This window comes from Salarias fasciatus, chromosome 11, assembly GCF_902148845.1.
Source record: "Salarias fasciatus chromosome 11, fSalaFa1.1, whole genome shotgun sequence".
Taxonomy (NCBI): domain Eukaryota; kingdom Metazoa; phylum Chordata; class Actinopteri; order Blenniiformes; family Blenniidae; genus Salarias; species Salarias fasciatus.
In genome coordinates this window covers 12,775,504-12,793,717 of record NC_043755.1, presented here as the reverse complement: position 1 = coordinate 12,793,717, position 18,214 = coordinate 12,775,504, and the positions used below count along the sequence as shown (strand labels likewise).

At 41.1% G+C, this 18,214-nt stretch overlaps 1 protein-coding gene across 3 annotated transcripts in view; it reads left to right on the top strand.

Annotated features, from left to right (window-relative positions):
- LOC115397239 (CUB and sushi domain-containing protein 3-like) overlaps positions 1–18,214 on the top strand; it is a 228,627-nt gene that overhangs the window by 192,796 nt on the left and 17,617 nt on the right. For all 3 annotated transcript variants that reach the window (XM_030103466.1, XM_030103468.1, XM_030103465.1), the window contains exons 59-62: positions 6,561–6,743; positions 12,502–12,675; positions 17,352–17,525; positions 17,932–18,005. In XM_030103466.1, coding sequence (XP_029959326.1) covers positions 6,561–6,743; positions 12,502–12,675; positions 17,352–17,525; positions 17,932–18,005 — 605 coding nt within the window. The remainder of the gene's footprint in view (positions 1–6,560; positions 6,744–12,501; positions 12,676–17,351; positions 17,526–17,931; positions 18,006–18,214) is intronic.

Here is an 18,214-nt window from a genome sequence, read left to right as displayed (position 1 = left end):
TAAATCACGCATTGTTCTTCTTTCTGAAAATTGTCACAATCTCTCTTGCAAATTGTTTACTTGTTATTGGATCACAACAAAAGATGAATGATACAGGCATTATTTTCATGTTTTAAATTAAATGAGTCTCTGAAGTGACATTCATGGGCAGCAGGAAGACGGATTGAAAATTGAATTCAATAATAATGATTAACCATGCAGAAGGCAAAGTAGCTTTTTTTCCCCCCACTTTCCTCCAACCGTAAAGCGAGCTTATCACCAAACTTATTTCTCTCTTATAATATCTCTTCACATGAAAGTTTAGTGGTCAGTTCAGGGACACCGACACTCAGGATGCCAGGATTGACTCACTGTGCCTTCATTAAGGAGGCAATCATTTTCACGGTTCATGGGTAATCGATCATGTAGGTGAACAGATCAAAGTCACATAACGCTCTCAAGGAGAGAGATAGCAGGAGAGAGTTTCTTTCCTTGTATTTCTCTTAGCACTTTTGGTGATGGATTCCTGAAATTTATCGAGCATGTTAAGAAATTAGCAAATTAGCTGGACGGCTCTGGCGAAAAGACTTGCTCACTTGACTGTGAAGACAAGCCATAAAGCACTTGATAAAATAAACAGCATAAACAGTTTTTTTTTAGAGAGACTATTTGCCTTATAATGTACTGCGATTCAGTTGATTTATGTAATATAGTTTTCATACTCTTCACTCCTCTTGTCCGTGATTTTCCGGCCTAGTTTTTCCAGTGGTGTGGGATTCCCCTCCTGGGACAGGAACAACTGTTGGAGGACACAATTAAATGACGACTTCAGAGCAAAATGCAAATTAGTGCATTTAGAGGTGACGGACTGATTTTTCAAGTGGTTTAAATCTTCATTTTGGAGCACTTGTAACCTGAATAACTACATTTAAAGGCTGGCTAATATTGAATTACCTAATGTCCTCTCCTCTGAGAGAGCTGCTCGTGCTCAGATATTGCAAACTATAGTTTTCATAATCCAGCATCATACATTGCTTACACGTCAAATATAATTATTTCTATTGACAATCAATTACTTTCTTAATTAATCTAAGTACAGTACAATGTTTTCTTTAAGATAAGAGTGCAATGAACAGGCAATGAACACTGTACTTTGCTGCTGAACTCATTGGCCCGCAGCTTTTCTCTCTATTATGCTGACTTGTTGTATTTTCACATCCACTGATGGACAGGTACATGTAAACATTTATGCAGACACAGTTTTATTTCACTCTGCTCTTTTCTCTCCAGCCTCTAAGGCCACGGCTCCACCTCCTCAGTTGGAGGGTTTATTTGATACCAACTGAAATTTTCATGAGCTGTCTTTTATTCATGTAAGCCGCTTCTGGCTTATGTTTGGAGAGACATATCATGCTTAATTCAAGATAATGTGTGATTTTGGGAGCTCAGAGTTGGAAAAAAAAAGTGGTACAAACAAACAAGTTTATGTGGACTCTGGTGGAAGTTCACGTCTATGAAATCTGCCACATTATTAAAACAACTGGTAGATTAAGGGAAAATGAACTGATGATCTTGTTACTGCTGCGTTTGTCACAGATTGGAATATATTAGGTGCTGAGATTGTGCTTGAAGGTTTTGTTGAAAGCATAGAAACTCACAAGTGTTGCAGCAAATTGAGCCAGAGGACGAGACCTATGAGACTCAATCAGTTCATTTTAAAACCGACAGGCCTTGTGGATTTTTCCTAGAATGCGGTGGTCAGTATCAAGTGGGAACTTACTGGTTTGTAAAAGGTCTAATTTCTATTTATTTAAATGTCACTGCTGTGTAGTCTTGAAGCAAATGTGCTGTTTATGAATGACTTTGCTCATGTTGGTATTAATGATCGGATATAATAACTCTGATAAGGTTGAAACGTTCATTAAATCTATTCTAGGTCATGACCGTTGTTCTACATGCTGTTACTGGAGCATTATTATCTGATTCACAGTTTCCTGCTGTTTGACTGGAGCCTCAATAACCTGCAAGGGCGACTGTGGCGTATCTGTGATAAGTTGTTGGTATTAAATGAAATGTTTCACTTCTCCATAGTGATCATTTTTCTTTAGAAAAATATTTCAATCCCTGTGCTGTTCAGTATAGCTCCCTTGTCATATTTTCAAGTATAGAATTTAAAAGAAGGACTAAAGGCTGAGACTGTTGGAATCTATGTGCAGATGTAACAACAGTTCTCATCTTTTATTCTTATTTAAAATGTTTGGAAGAAAAAAAACTTTAGTGAAAGTATTCTTAACCGTGTTAACCGGTCTAAAGTGCAGGTTATTAAATGTAAATCCACCTTCTTTCCCACATAACCCACATGGGGTCATGGTGGCAGTCTGTAGAGCCCAGACATCTCTGTCTTCTGCAGCTTCCCTCGGCTCTTCTGGGCCGGCCCCAGGCCAAACCAGTGACACAGTCTCTCCAGCTGGTCCTGGTAAACCTCTACAAGGAGGCAACCAGGGAGGTGGCTCCTAACTTCTCAACCAGCTCCTCTCAATGTAGATCAGTATGGGCTCCACTTTGAGTCTCTCCATGGTGGTTGAGCCCATGTCACATAAGGCTGTAGCCCTGTGGCTAAAAATTCAACTCAGACACTTGTACCTCAGTCTTGCAGATTTTACAGAAGGTTCATGACCGAGGGCGAGAATATGAATGTACAGGAAGCTCTGCTTTACAGCTCGGTTCAACGCAGCAGTCCGCTACAGTAACAGTCTGAATATGTAACTGATCTCACGATCCTCCTGTCTTTCATGAGCAGAACCCTACAGTTCATGAACTCTCAACTTGGCTGGGGTTTACTTGAAGCATTAATATCATTCACGATTTGTGGGAAGATTAACTGTTTTGATCTTCTTACGATCAAGCTGTACTTATGTATCAGTTTTAAGAGTATGAAGAAAGTAAAATATAGATGTTTGTTCAAAGATATGAAGAAACAAACGTTCTCAAAGATCATTCAATTAGGATACCTGCATGTACAAATACTTGCTACTTCTGCTTAGGTGTGAACAATTACTTACCCTAATACAAGTAATAATGACAAAAATAAATCCTCCACAGCCTGTCTCCACTATTTTTTTTACTCATTAGTGTATTGTTGCTCCAAGTCTAAGAAGGGAGCTGAGAATGGGAAGAAAAGTATGCTGCGCTGCTAAATTATGCTATAAATTGTTCACACAGGTTCTGTAAATTATTGTTTCTCCTTCAATTTGGCTATTGGGATAATGCTTTGGTGGTGATATTTTCAGCAAACAGCTACATGCTATATTACCGTATCCTGTTTTGTGTGATTTTCATTTGTGATCTAAGCTGCACTGCCAACGAATAGCAGCTTTATTATTCACAGTGCCTCTGCAGTCCTAACAAAAATCAGACAAGGCCGACAGGTTAGTTTATTTCTTTACATAACCAATTTCCATATGCACCCCCAAAGTATTATGAACCTCTGTATATCAGACATCAGAAATAACTTGCGCCAATTGCACAGCAACTTGTTCTCCTGACAGATTACAGGATATTGTGTCCAGAAACCTTTGAAGAGAGGATCCAATGAATTGAAAAGACATACAGCAAATGGCAATTCATGTCAGACATGCCTCAGACCTGCCTATTGTCTGCAGGCTGTTTACTTCCTTGCAAGCCTTGTTGATTTGTGTTGATTTGTGCCTCAAATTCTTTGCTGGAGTGGGAAAGAAGTTTCAATCCTAAACCACGATTAGTGTCGAAGGGAAGACCCTCTTTTTTTATTTTTCCTGTGCACCAAACAAGTAGCTCTGAAATGAATCCTGTCAAAGTTAGTTTCACCCAATGACGATAAACACATCCAAGTGCTGAAGTCCTCTCCAGAAAGAGAAAACAAACAAGCTGAAATTAATTCAAAGGAGGAGGCGTGAGTTGACACAGCCATATGCGTCAGGCTGGCTTTGTACATTGAGGTGAACAAGTCAGGAAAGGTTCTGCAATAAGTGCGAGCAAATTGGGGCCCGTGAGATGAATCAAGAGTGATGAAAAAGCAATCAAATAAAGGCTGGCGACTGTAATCTTATCAGAGATAGCACCGGGCTAAGACCTGACAACTTAGTGGGCCAGCATTCAGCCATCTGTTTACTTTGGAAAGAACGTGCCACAAGAAGAAGCCAAGATCATACATAGAAAAGAGGAGACCTAAGAAATAAAAATGTAAACATGGTAAGACTGTGGAGCGTTTCATTATTTTGCCTCCATTCCCTGCTTAAGCTAGTCAAGCAGTTTCACCTTCAATCTACTGTTACTCTTTGAGATAACTTGAAATTAGGAGATGCTGGAGCCAATCTCACCAATCTCGCCAATCCACCCCAGGGCAAACAAGCACTCACTCACATTTACACCGAGGTGCACTTTAAAGTCACCAATTAACCTCAAGTACATGTATACCAGAGGACCTGGGGCAAACTTGCACCACGCAGAGGGAGAACATGTGATTTCCACACACTGAGCCCTCCAAAGCCCAAAGGACGTTCTCACTATGAAATGAGAGCACTAACCACTGAACCACAATGCAGAGCATTCAGGTGTTTTACTAAACCGGTGTATTTTAGACCAGAAATATGTTCACACAACTAATTCTTGCTGATTGTGTTTCGGGATGAAAGCAGGTGTCCCTGACTTTTAAGTCAATAAAACACCACTTGTTGGACGGTGGTAGAATTACTATCAACTGTGGATACTCTTGATCTTTTCACAATATATCCTGGGACTGGCATTTTTGTCATTTTCGTTGTCTAGTGTTCTTTTTACGCTGAGAAATAGAGCGCGCCTTAAAAACAATGCATTATGCACGATCCCTCTATTGCAGTTACCTTGATTACATTATGCACAGCAAGCATCAGGATACTGAGGAAAAAAATGACTTGATGCATTTTACACAAGAACTGATCCTTGTTTGTGTGGTGTTGCATTATCTGCCTCCATATGTGTTTTTTAGACTGTATGCTGCAATCTGAGAGCATTATCTAAACACTTCACTGCATCCTCCTCACAATGGGGACCAATAATATGCACTGATTTTGTGTTCATTGTTTGAGAAGGATTGTAGAAATGGGACAGATTTCCATGTTTATGGCTCATAAGTGCAATTCAGGAAAATTTTGATTTGACAGGTAACATGAACATTACACAAATCAGTTACCACAATTTTTCGTATGTGAAGCTCTGCTGCTGTACATACATCCCTCCATCTGCCATACAAATTTACCATAATTGGGATTGTGAAGCCAATCCAAGCTAAGTATTGGTGAAGACACAGACAATCCAGGTTTTTTTGTTCAAGACTGTCAAAATACAAATAATGGCAATGCAAACATTTTTAAGCTTTTTTGGGGAAAAAAAAAAAAAAGTGCTGTGGAGTAGTGGCAAGCACTTCTTCCAAACAGCCAGAAGACTGTTTTAAATTTCGTCTCAGTCTTTCTGTGCATAATTTTCATGTTTTCCTGTGAGACGTGTAGGTTTAGTCTGGGTTCTACAGCTTCCTCCAGCAGACCACAGACACGTTTGTTGGTTTTTCCTCTAAATTGAGCATAAGTTTGAAAGTGGGTGGTTGCGTGTTGTTTCCCGTTTGGCCTGTCTGGTGTGTACTCTGCTTTTCACCCGTCTCCAGCTGGGAGAAGCTCAGTTCCTGGAATATCAGGGAATGCAGCCACCTGTGAATCGAGTCTGGATAAAGCATGATAGATGGATTTTCATGTTTACCACTGTACTTTTGGCAACACGTAAAATACTGTAATCATCCGTCTGTCTGAGCTCAGGAGACAAATTATAGTTTAGAAAGTGAAATGTTTGCTATTGATACAGATTGATATGATTCAGTGGCTTCGCGGTTCTGGCTTTCTATTTTAACTGACAGATTTAGCATCTGAGCTTTTCCATTTAAAGCCAAATTACTGTGATGTATTAAGAATTTGCTTATTGATTTTAATAAAATAGTCTTTTTTTTTTCCAAAATAGGGAAGTTTCTCAGTTTCATTAGCGACACACCTGCAGGCTTTCAGTGCTTTTCTCATCATTGCAGTCACTCTGCTTTGAGTTACATTTTGGTTTCGGTGTGGTAAGGGTTGGGTTGCATTTGGTAGCAACTTTCCTGACTGTATATTGCACAGCTGTTTCAGTCATTTGCTGTTTTTGGCTGAGATAATAATTGTTAGGCCCAAAAGGATAATTAGTAATCATAGCAGTGCGAGCCCTACCAAACCTTTTTACTGACGGTGGAACAGGGAAATACACACATGGTTATGTTTGCATGACACTTGTGGAAAAAATGGAAACTGATAACAATTCAGATAGGTTGAAAATAAAATCTATCAAGAGAATAGACCTGTTTCTTTATCTCTCTGCTCAACTGATAACCATTTGCTGGCATTCTTAAAGGATTCATGCGATGCAATGGACACTGTTGAGATGATATTTGTTTTATTTTTGATATATGTTCATAAAAGAGTTAACTTCGCTCAACCCGGTTTGATGATTCCTGATTCGAGTTGCTTCTGTTTTGTTTCCGATGGCAGTGATAACCTGTAGTGACCCCGGTGTTCCAGCCAACGGACTCAGATTTGGTGACGACACCGCAGTTGGCCAGAATGTGACGTTCACGTGCCAGCCGGGATATATGATGATAGGAGGGGACAGCGCTGTCATAAGAACCTGCACCAACAATGGAACCTGGAGTGGAGCCATGCCAGCGTGCCTCGGTGAGCACCACCCACAAGTACACATTCATACACAGCCTCACACACCTGGTGCTGCAGTGGACAGTCAACCTTGATAACCATCAGACTGTGGTATAACAGCCTTGGCATGCTCACACACTGTCATGTACAATAGAAAGTCCACGCTAACGCCCAGAGATCTAATGAGATTAGGTAGGAAGGTGACACAGGACTTCCTTTGTGGTCAGATAGTGTCATACTCTTCACTTAAGTGTTCTAATAACACAGGTGCCAGTGAGGCATTAAGCATGAACATCTGCAAGACAGTAACACAGGATGTTACAGGTACTTGCATGAAATATATTTAACAGAGACAACCACTTGTGGATGCACCACAACTCCATTTTCTTTGCACCAATGTGGTATTTTTTTTATTGCATTGATGGAAAAGACTGCAATGGGAACTTAAATTACAGGGGAATGCATTAAAACTAATTCCAACCAATTTTTGTAGCTCTTGATCAAGGACAAAGTCACTTCACCCGCACCTGCATCAAGAGTTGCACCTGTGGCGTCGCGGAGCCAGAGCTGAAAGCACCTCTGACACCTGATGATGGATGACTAACAAGTCCTCTTCATCACAACAAGAATCCCTCTAATTGTACTCCCAACAGTTAATCATAAACCTGTTCTCTCAAAGTTTCTGTGCACTCCACTCTATGATTAACATCAAATTTGGAGAATCAGCAGGAGGACACGGCTCTCATAGTGCCCGTCACTGCTCCATCACTCTGTGATTTATGATGCTCCAACGGAGACACAGATTAGCATTTCTGCAGTTGACGCCCAGAAGTGAATACCACGGAGGGAAGATTACCTTGCACAGTGAAGAGTTGAAAAGTACACCAGGAAAGGGAAGACTTACAAAGTAAATGGTGGCTCCTTGTTGCTAAGGAACTGTTCCCAGGCTGCTGTCTCAGTTACAGTGACATGAGCTGGTGTTATATTTGCCTCCTGAGAAAAAGTGAAGGATAAGTAAAATATGAGGAAAGGAAGAATGAAAAATATTATGGTGACCTGCTTGAAGAAAATTGCTATACTAATTAACATACAATAACCTTTAGAATTTAATTTAATGGCTCTTTTTGTTTTGAGATATGTCTCATTAAATTATGTTATTTGGAAGCCAGACGTTGTCTTTCCCACTCCGCAGCTCACCTCACGAGGAGATATGGTTTAAAAACCCACACCTCATGACCTCTTCTGACTGCTTCTGCCATCTTGCCCAAAAGAAGACAACAGTCATTGTAATATTTCATTAGTGTATTCAATTATTTAGGTGCCCCGGTCCATGGTGTGTTGCAGATGTTAGGGCGGGAGAACAAGTTGGGGGGGGGAGAGAGAGAGAAACAAGGAGAGATTTTGTATGTAAGTTTGCACGTGTGTGTGTGTGTGTGTGTGTGTGTGTGTGTGTGTGTGTGTGTACAAAAGTGTGTGAAGCTCCTAACCTCCGAGCTCTAATCCCTGACAGCTACCGCAAACAGCTCAGGCACTCGGGCCCCAGCCTGCTATGCTTGATGGGGGTAATGTGGAGAGGAGGGAAATCAGTGAGCTGAGGGTGCAAACACACACTCTCTCACACACACACACACACACACACACACACACACACACACACACACACACACACACACACACACACACGCGCACACACACCATAACATAGGGGCATTCATTACAAAAATATCTCTCTTATGCATACGTAGACACAGATGCTTGCACACGTTTTATCCACTACTGCTGCTTGAGTGCTGTCAGCTCATGCTGACCTGTATGCATTAGTCAGTGAGCCACAGGGTCCCTCTTGCCTCCTCTCTCCCTCAGTCCCTCTCTCTCTCTCTCTCTCTCTCTCTCTCTCTCTCTCTCTCTCTCTCTCTCTCTCTCTCTCTCTCTCTCTCTCTCTCTCTCTCTCTCTCTACCTTCCCCTTCTCCCTCTCTCTCAAATCTCTCTCTTCCGATAGCACTTATTTCTCTTGCAGGGTAAATGAATAAAAGAAAGGCAAGAGAGAATGGTGTGATTACTAAGTGGGTGCTGCACATTAATTTTGCCATTCGAATCTGCACATTAGGTATTAAGGGGGAATACAGATGTTTCTCGTGTTGTTTTCCTCCTGTCACTGCTCTCCTCCTTTACTTTGGTGTCTGTCGAAGTCTATCTAGGACACGCGAAAGAAAAGCACAGTAGTAATCATAGCATCTTTTTTTTTTTACCATCTCTCTCACTGACAGCCTACGCAGCAAGATGTCTTATGAAGTGACTGAGGAAATATCTATTTTCCTTCCCTTTCATCTGAAACCGAACACAGTGCCTATTGGAGTAAGATTGTCTTTGTAATCTGTATGATTGGGTCCAAGTCGAAGGTACAGCACATCAGCCAGGATGAGTGGTTAAAAACCGCCGCGGTGTCTCGAACATTTGTCTTCTCACCAGATATTTCGACGGCGTGTCATAAAGAGAGAGAGGAGCTAACTTCGTGGCTCATGAAGAACTTGGGAGATAGTGGAGAAACAGACAGAAGAGAAAGGAAAAGGCCGAGAGAAGTGGAGAAGACAGAGATTTTCCACGTGCCAACTCAGTGCGCAGTTCTCGCACGTAATGGGCGAGCGCCAGCTGTAGCCGCGGCATTTGTGCGCGCAGATGACGCATCGTAAGCCTCGCCCGGCAAGGATTCTGTTTGAATCCCAGGTTTGGCATGTTCAGCTAAGAGGCACTAATGCTGCTTAGAACTACTTAGTAAAATGGGGACACTCTCTTCTTCTCATTCAGCTCTGCCCTGCCACCCGTGCCTTAATTTTTTTTAGCTTTCTATTTTTTCCCCCACAATTCATGTAATTTCTGATGCGGCGTGTATGGGATTAACAGGCCTACTCTTCTAATCGGTATAATTTGCCTACTTGCATGTGTGTTCTTCTGTTATCTTCCACCCTGTTTTTCGCACTGTGACTTACTGTAAAATAACTTTTTCACACACCCAGGCCAGCTTATTACTCTGCAGCATCCAGATGGGCATTTTAGTGAGGTGATTTCAAATGAAGTGCCTCCGAATTAAGGCTCCTCAGCCACAACATGGAAATCCCAAACTGGAGGCACTCTTTACTAATTCATTAACATCAAAGCGAAACAATTTTCAAGTGAACTCATATCTCCCCGAGAAACAAAATTCCATTAACAAACAAAACATTAAGAAAGAGCAGACCGTGACATCGCTGCAGTTTTTTCCCTTTAACTTTCATTCAAACGTCACGTCCTAAATAACTTTCCAAATATAGCATGCGTCTGAAGCATCCATATACTGTATAGCGGTGCAAAATGTCCATATGGGAATCTTTTTGGATCGAGTGCCAACCAAGAACAAACACTTTCACCTCGGGAGAGAATGTGCGAAAATCCCACTGTGGCTCGCCCCACATTTATTGTAATTTGTTATGCTGGCGGGGGGAAAACACTGATGTTATAAGTTGTCCGTGATGCACCTACTTCATATTAACTCTGTCACAGCTGTGATATGAAGTGTATTCAATCCATGCAGAGTGAGTGTGCAGGGTGGGTGCAGTCCATCAAGATGCAGTGCCTTCTTAATTAAATACACAAATACAATAATGAACACATCAAGTATGACACCGACAAAGTAAACACAAATACAAAGGTTACCAACAGAGAATTGGTTAGACGCAAGGACTGAAAAGGAAAAAAAAAATACCTGTAGTTTGCCTTGAATGCTTTTCAAGTTGTTAAAATGCGTTACTCAGTATGATTTATGAAATGTGTTGCCTTTGTTCTCTTTATTTATGCATTACAGGATTAGTCATCTTTTATTCTAATCTGTTTAATACAATTTTAGGCTTAAATATACCTTAGAAATGTCTCAGCTAAATTATGAATCAGGACCCAAGGCTGACAAAAGGTTAAGGATATAGTCGCAGTAATTCATTACACCCAGTTTTTCTATCCCGTCCAAGACAAATGAAGGTGAAATAATTGATTTTGCCAACCAACCGGATTTGCCAAGTCAAATTGCCAGTCGTAATTTTAGTTCGGCATCCGATTTGATATGCAAATTTCTGGCATGTCGAGAATACAATAGGAACGTTTTTGGTGTGGAGATGGCAGTTGGTGGCAAAATTAATGACACATGAAAGCAACTGGTTCTTCTGGTCCTGCTGACTGTAGATTATTGGAGCTTATATACATATATATATATATATATATATATATGAACTGTAGGAACTGGGAAGTACACTGTACACTTTTATGAGATGTTTTATACACAACTTGGCCCCAAAGAAAGAAAGACTGAAGGGAATGATGGATATTAAAGGGAGATCTGATGTTTAAAAAATAACCATTATAATTTATTCACATTGTTAAAACCCATATCCCATCTGCATCCCCACGGCTTCATCACCAAGCGTGTTAGAACAAACTCACAGCTTTATTATGCATTCATTTATTACATTTGTTAAGCAGAAGTTTATGACTTACACAGGCACAAGATGTCCCTTCATTTTCCACAGAAATTATTCAGTATAATCCAAACAGAAACAGCTGAAAAATCCCTCACAGTCAAAACACAGACTGTTTCTCAGGGCTAAAGACCTACTTTTCACGCGATCGTAATCCACACTATGAAGACTGATAATTTAGTGCCACCTATATCGCTTCTTGAATTCGGTGAAATAGCACTATGAACTAATACATGCAGTGCAATGATAATTTTGACAAAGTGTGTTCATTTTTAACCAGCACGTACATTTACCTGCAGCCCCACTGTGTTTTTAAAGCAGGCGGCACTTAGGTGCTGCGAGGCTTTGAAATATCCTACCATTCTGAATATGAATGGGAAGATAAAATCGATGAGAATGAGAATTCACTTCGAAAAAAGTGACTTCATTACACTGTTTAATGCTGTTTAGCACCGCTTCTCCCTCTTCCCAGCACCACTAACATTTATCAAAATTTTAATTAGAAATGTGAGACCCAGGGTGTTGCCATACTCCTGTAAATCCACATAAATCATGGTAATTATCTCATAAGTCTTAACATTGTCTGTTACCTCGGAGTCACAGCCAATAGTTGTTTAGTTCAATTGGCTAAAGGTAGAGGAGGGATTTCTAATGATCTTTCCTTTGTCTGTCCAAAGCTGTAGCGTTTAGTATTTTCACAGCCATTGAGTTTTCTTGTTCATCTTTCCATCCATTCGTCTTCTGTACCTGCTTGTTCAAGCCGAGGTCAGTCCCAGCTGACGTTGAGTTCAAAGCAAGAAGCGCCTTCAACATGGACAACTACAACCAGGCCATCACAGGAAGGCATCAAACACGACCCACGTGTGCAGACTGGCGTCGTCAGTTAATTGTTAAAACACGGGAATTCCACACACAGCGGCCTCAAGTCCAGAGTCAAACCGGGGTCTTCTCGCTGTGAGGAAACACTGCTGAAGTCTTTTTCCACAGGAGATATTTTGACTGTTGTGGTATGTCTGAGAAAGAGCCACATACTGTTTGATTTGAATTTCACCCTCACCCAACTCCCTCATGTCTGAAGACCTTTAACTGCTGCGGGGAATAGCCAGCATGCAGCAATTACAGACACATCTCTTCTCAGTGGACAGGCTCTCCGCTCTGTCACAATTATACAGTCGAAACGCCTCGAGTTAGGAAGATGTCTTTTTCCATGTCTGGCTGCTTTCTAACATATTGTGTCTCATGGCTTTGCCCCTGTCTTACCCCCCCACCCCACCAGTGGTGACCTGTGTTACGCCGCCTCCCATCCCCAACGGCCTGCTGGAGGGCTCGGTCCTGGAGTGGGGCACCAGCGTGAGCTACAGCTGTTTACCCGGCTATGAGCTGTCCTTCCCCGCTGTGCTCACCTGCACGGGGAACGGGACATGGAGCGGAGACCTGCCTCAGTGCCTGCGTGAGTCCGTTTTCCTACGTCACTTGTTTCTGTGTTCATTATAAATGCAGTCATGATTATAGAAATCTGAGAGAAAATGTCCTAAATTATTCACATTCACATGGCGTTGGTAAGAATTTCCGCTGCTGAGTTTTTTTTTTCCTTTTTTCTTTTGCTCTCTGTGTCTGTATCAAGCGTATGAAATGCAGAACTCATAATTAGACTCTGACATCCTGTTGCTTTCACTCTTCCCCTTCGCTTGGTCAGGAATTTATATTGTATCACTGGGAAATCAGGATAAATGATTCTGCTTTGCTTCACATATTAGCCAGTGAAATTACCATGGTTTTTCGCCGTGCCTGAACTTTACAAAAACATCAAGTAGAGCTGTGATAATCTACTCGGGGAAGGTTGTTACGTTTTTACATTTTTCTTTGGGGAAGTCACGACATAACAGGTAATTTCTCAAAGGTCTCCTGAAAGCAATATAGCTGCATGTTGCTTTACAACGTGTCTCCTGCGCTCATTACCGCAGTTTTAACTTGTGTACTAGAAGGTAAACCACCTTACACCACTTCGCCGCTTGCCCCTGTCTGAGATAATTCCAAGTCAATGAAATTAATGAAAGTCATGAATAAGTAATAGAACTTAACGTGGGGACCTGGGTGGAAAAGCTGAATTACGATAGAAATAGAATAAGACAGTCCTGCAGAGACGCTGAACAGAGATTATTTGTGTTGCCCCTAGTTACAGCATCAAGGTCTCTTTTTTGTTGTTAGCAAGTCAATCAGGCTTAATACTAAATCCACTTTCTCTGGAAACATAATGACTTTTTTATGAAACAAAAAAAAGCAGCTACAGATCCTGTTTACAAAGAAGTGAACTGAATATTTGATTATTAGTACCTGAAATGCAACCACTAATTTACATTTTGATTGAATAAAAAGTGAATTGACCTCCGTCGCTGGAGTGAAAGCTGCTGTGTTGATGAAGATGATGATCCGAGTGGAAACGCAAGAGGAGTGTCTGATGCTCTTTACTACATTAAGACCCTCTCAGATTTGTCTTTGCAAGCATAATAATAACCTCTGGGATGCATGACTGCTCAAGAGTGTCTCACTGTCATCTGAATCATTTTTGCATTATATTGGTGAGACGGAATCGAAATATTAAAACGGGTAAAGTGCTTACATGTGTTTGTTTCTCTCTGAATCAACTGTCTCGAATATTATTGCCGACAGAGCGCAATAAAACAAACACCACTAAAAATAAGAATGCGTGGCACTCCAGTTACTGAAAGATGCGATGTATATTCTTGTTGTCGGAAGCATCGTTGCTGTGACTACACTGTGTTGTTGACTTTCGGTCGTATGTTGTTTGGTTACAAAACACTCCGACCTCACCCAGGCCGCTCGGCACCTTTAGAAAGGGCTCCATTTGCTTTTGTACTTTTCCGTAATTGATGCTAATAACAGAATGGGATGCTCGTGGCTGCATTCAGCCTTAACTTCTGAAAGAAAGGCAGCTGACTGACTTCTTGTACTTGTGACTGTTCGACTAAAAGCACAGTACGCGAGCAGCAATTTGCACTTCTAAATCACCACATTGCACTTGTTTAAAGACATTCAAGTAAGTCATTGTGTGCTTCCTAATGTATCTTACCGCTGAGCTTCAAATGATAGGTTGTTCTCTCACATAATGAGTGTCTTCACAATGCTCTGATGGGTAGAAGATGTCATCTGGTTAAAAGAATGGTGTCCCTTGGTATATGCACCATGCTTAAAGCTGTATTAGTGCAGTTATGATGAGCAAGTGCCATTCCTCAACACACTGTGCAATCATTTTTTCCACATCAGCTCATCCCAAGCAACCTCCTACAGCAATGTGAGTAACCTTTATGTCCCATGATAGCGTTTAGTGTGTCAAGCCACAAAAACTGTTTTTGACACAGTAATTAGATTTAATAGCTCCATTAGGTTTGACGTAGAACGTAGTTCCTGATGATTTAGCAAAATTGGCATAAACTAAGTGCCCTTCATTGTAAATATCATTCAAGAATAGATAAAAAGAAAACTTTCTCCTCCTGTGTCATACATACAAAGTCAGAGATGTATCACCAAGGTTTATTAAGGCAAATAAATGGGAGTGAATAAAGGAACAAAGGCAAGAAAATGCTGATCATATTTGGTGTGGAAATGGCTTTTATCTATACATTAAACTGTCAGCACAGCGCTATCTACTGCACTCTCAGGTGGTAGTTACTATAAATTTTCAGGACATTATTAAGAGGTAAATCCTTAGTATCAATCGTCACTGTGCAGTTATGGCACTGACCTTTCCTATGTGTACACTCTTTTATGTTTTTAAATGCATGCATTAGTCTCGCTCTTGGTTTTTTTTTTTTTTTTTTTTTTTTTTTTTTTTGCATCCACAGAGCTGTAAACAGAAGTAAGAAGTGAGTTCATTAGACTGGATTTTCTTCATTAAAAAGCTGAGTTATAAGCAAAGTACAATGAATACTTTAATCCAGTGTAATTGCTATACGTCCTAATAATTTCATTAGACCTGGTGAGCGCAGTAGGTTTTAAACCACTGACCTGCTGCTGATCAGCCGTACTGCTGTAGATTTTATAAATACAGCATAAAATCTCGATTCATACAAAGATAAGTGTTTTTATCGATGAACACTTCTGCACTTCTTCAGAGCATCCAGTGCATCTGCAGGAGTAATCATTTTCTTGATGCTGTGTGTGTGCCTTTATACGCATTTTTAGCCCAAAAAGATTAAGGTGCACGTCCGTGTGAAGCAGAATTCCGCCACGCATGTCTTTAGTGACAAGTGTATGATCCCAACTTTCAATCTGGTGTCTGCATACTGATTACTTGAACCATTGATAATTCATCAAGGAAGGAGTGAGAGAGAGAAAGAAAGAGAGAGTTTGACTACTCTTTCTCCATTTCTCCCTCTTACTCCTCCATGCACACACTGGGACATTAAATATGCTGAGCTTGGTTTGGCCTGGGGCCATTTCTCTTATATATCCATAAAACACTACATTATTTCCCTGCGGCTTGAAGTTTATGACTGATGTGCATGTCACCTGTGTGGCCTGTATTGTCAAGCTTTCCAAAAAAAAAAAAAGCCGTCTGAATACTAAATCTTACAATGTCGTTTGAAAAGTGAGGAGAATTGTTTTCAGATCCCGTTCAACATTTGTGTCAGTATTTTGTTGTCATATCAAACAGGGGCAAACTATCACATTCTGCAGGGGTTGGAGCTAACAATGCACCCTGTACAGAGAGGATTTACATTACAGGCAAACTTTTTTTTTTTTTTTTTTCCCAGGAGCAGACACGTCTTTGAATACCAGGATTTGTTTCTGAGATAACAGTATTTGCAGTAATGGCTTTATTTAGTCATTCCTGCATGTGCTGGATTCTAATCTCCTCCTTCACCAGATATCTCTTATGTCAGGCTCTGGCTATGGGAGGACCCTGTTGGTTTCCTGACTTGTAAGGAGAGAGCAAGCGAGAACTTATCTCGGTTTCCAGACCTCCACGCAGCAGCACATGTCAGGTCTGGAGAAGCAGCCTGCCTTATTATTGGCTTGATCCCGCAGTGCTCCGGCTGCGTGACTGAACGCTGTGACTCTCATCCTCGCCTGTGCCTCTCTCGCACGCTGAACACTTCTGAGCCCCCTGCAGCTACTAACTTTTTCTCCTCCGTATGGTTATAGTGGATTGATTAATGTATATATAAAGCGTGTGATGGATAGAACGATACATTAGGCAACCGTAAAAGGACCGACGTTTCTCCCCATCAAACCCATTCAGCACAAATGCTTCTAGTCAGTTTGATTGGATGACCATAACCAATAAATTGAAGGAGCCGCAATGATAATCTGTTGGGTTTCATCTGCTGAAGCTCTGACTGGGGTTCCATTAAAGAAGCAATATTATCCGAGAGGCTTTGAGTGCGACAGTAACAGCAGATGGCTCCAGTTGAGTTAACCTGAAGGCTCTGTCAAACGAATTAATATTTCACCTGCTAATTATTCTGATCTCAGATTGAGAGCCGTGACCTTCGTCACTCCCTCTTTGCTGCCACGATGAAGATGCGCATACCTGCTGTAACCACTCACCGGCAAGGTTGATTGTTGGAGGAAACAACAAAGAAACGAAAAAAAAAAAAATGAGATGGAGCAATTCGCCCTGAAACAAGAATGTCAATGCATCTGCCCACACGCAGTAAAGATGGGAGCCACAAACTCTGCACCAAGCACAATGTCAGCTCAATTTAAATAATTCAGTCCTTGTAGACTTTTCAAGTCATACAATTAGACAATGATTTTTAGCAATGGGGGCTCAAATCAGATGTCATAAAAAAAAGCCTATTTTAAACCGCAAAGCTTGCAGCAATAATGAAACCCCACCATAGGCACTTGTGATCTCATTGTGTATGAACACAGCAATTGCCCACACACTCTATTATATTTGAACTGGCGGAATAGTCTGAATACTACTGTTGAGTGACAATTGTAAAATTGAGGCAGAATAATAGGGCAGCTTGTTGCATCAATGCAACGTGTATAATGTTTGTCCCAAATGCATCATGTCCATCAGCACAGGTGCCTTTCTGTTGGATTTGTTGACTCTTTGCTTGTCATGTCAGCATTTTCACATTTCTGTTTCTCTAGCCAAGTTCTGCGGCGACCCTGGCATGCCCCCCAAAGGTCGGAGGGAGGGCCACAGTTTCATCTTCAAGTCGGAGGTGACCTTTAGCTGCGGCGCCCCCTTCGTCCTGGTGGGATCATCGACACGGATGTGCCGGGAGGATGGCACATGGAGCGGCTCCCAGCCTCGATGTATAGGTATTGAATTTTAGTTATTGTATTGCAAATCCACAAAATAAAAGGATGCGTTTTAGCCTTTATGCGTGACTACATGCAATAGATTTTATGTCGGCACGTGGAGCATATTTCATTTTCCGAGAGTCATCAGACATGAGAACACTAACATGAATCACAAAGCACAGTTGGAGGTGAAATGTGGTGCAGTTGGACATCATCTGGTCCTGATGTAAGTACTCAATCAAAAGAAATGTGTCAATATGACAAGCTAATTCTCTTCATGTTGCCAAGTCATTCAGTAATTGTCCTCTGGCACATGGTTCTTTGGAGAAAAATGGCTTGTTCAATATCTGTCATTGCCTCTTTGTTATATTCTCACTTTAGACCTCTCATTATCGCTCATTGTCACTGCCATGTCTTGTTACAGAGCCTACAAGAACCACATGCGAGAATCCAGGGACTCCTGAGCACGGCTTCATGAATTACTCAACAGGCTTTAAGGTAAAATGAACAAAACTCCAATAGATGTGTATAATCGAATGGAGAATAACAGAAACTTCACCACTGAGATTATTTTTTTTGACACAATTTAAACATAACACTCCTTGGGGTCGTCGTAAAATGATCTGCATTGTTTCGTGAAGTGGCATGCTGTATTATCCATGTTTTTGCATACTGCATCAAAATCAAATGTTAGAAATGCAACACCA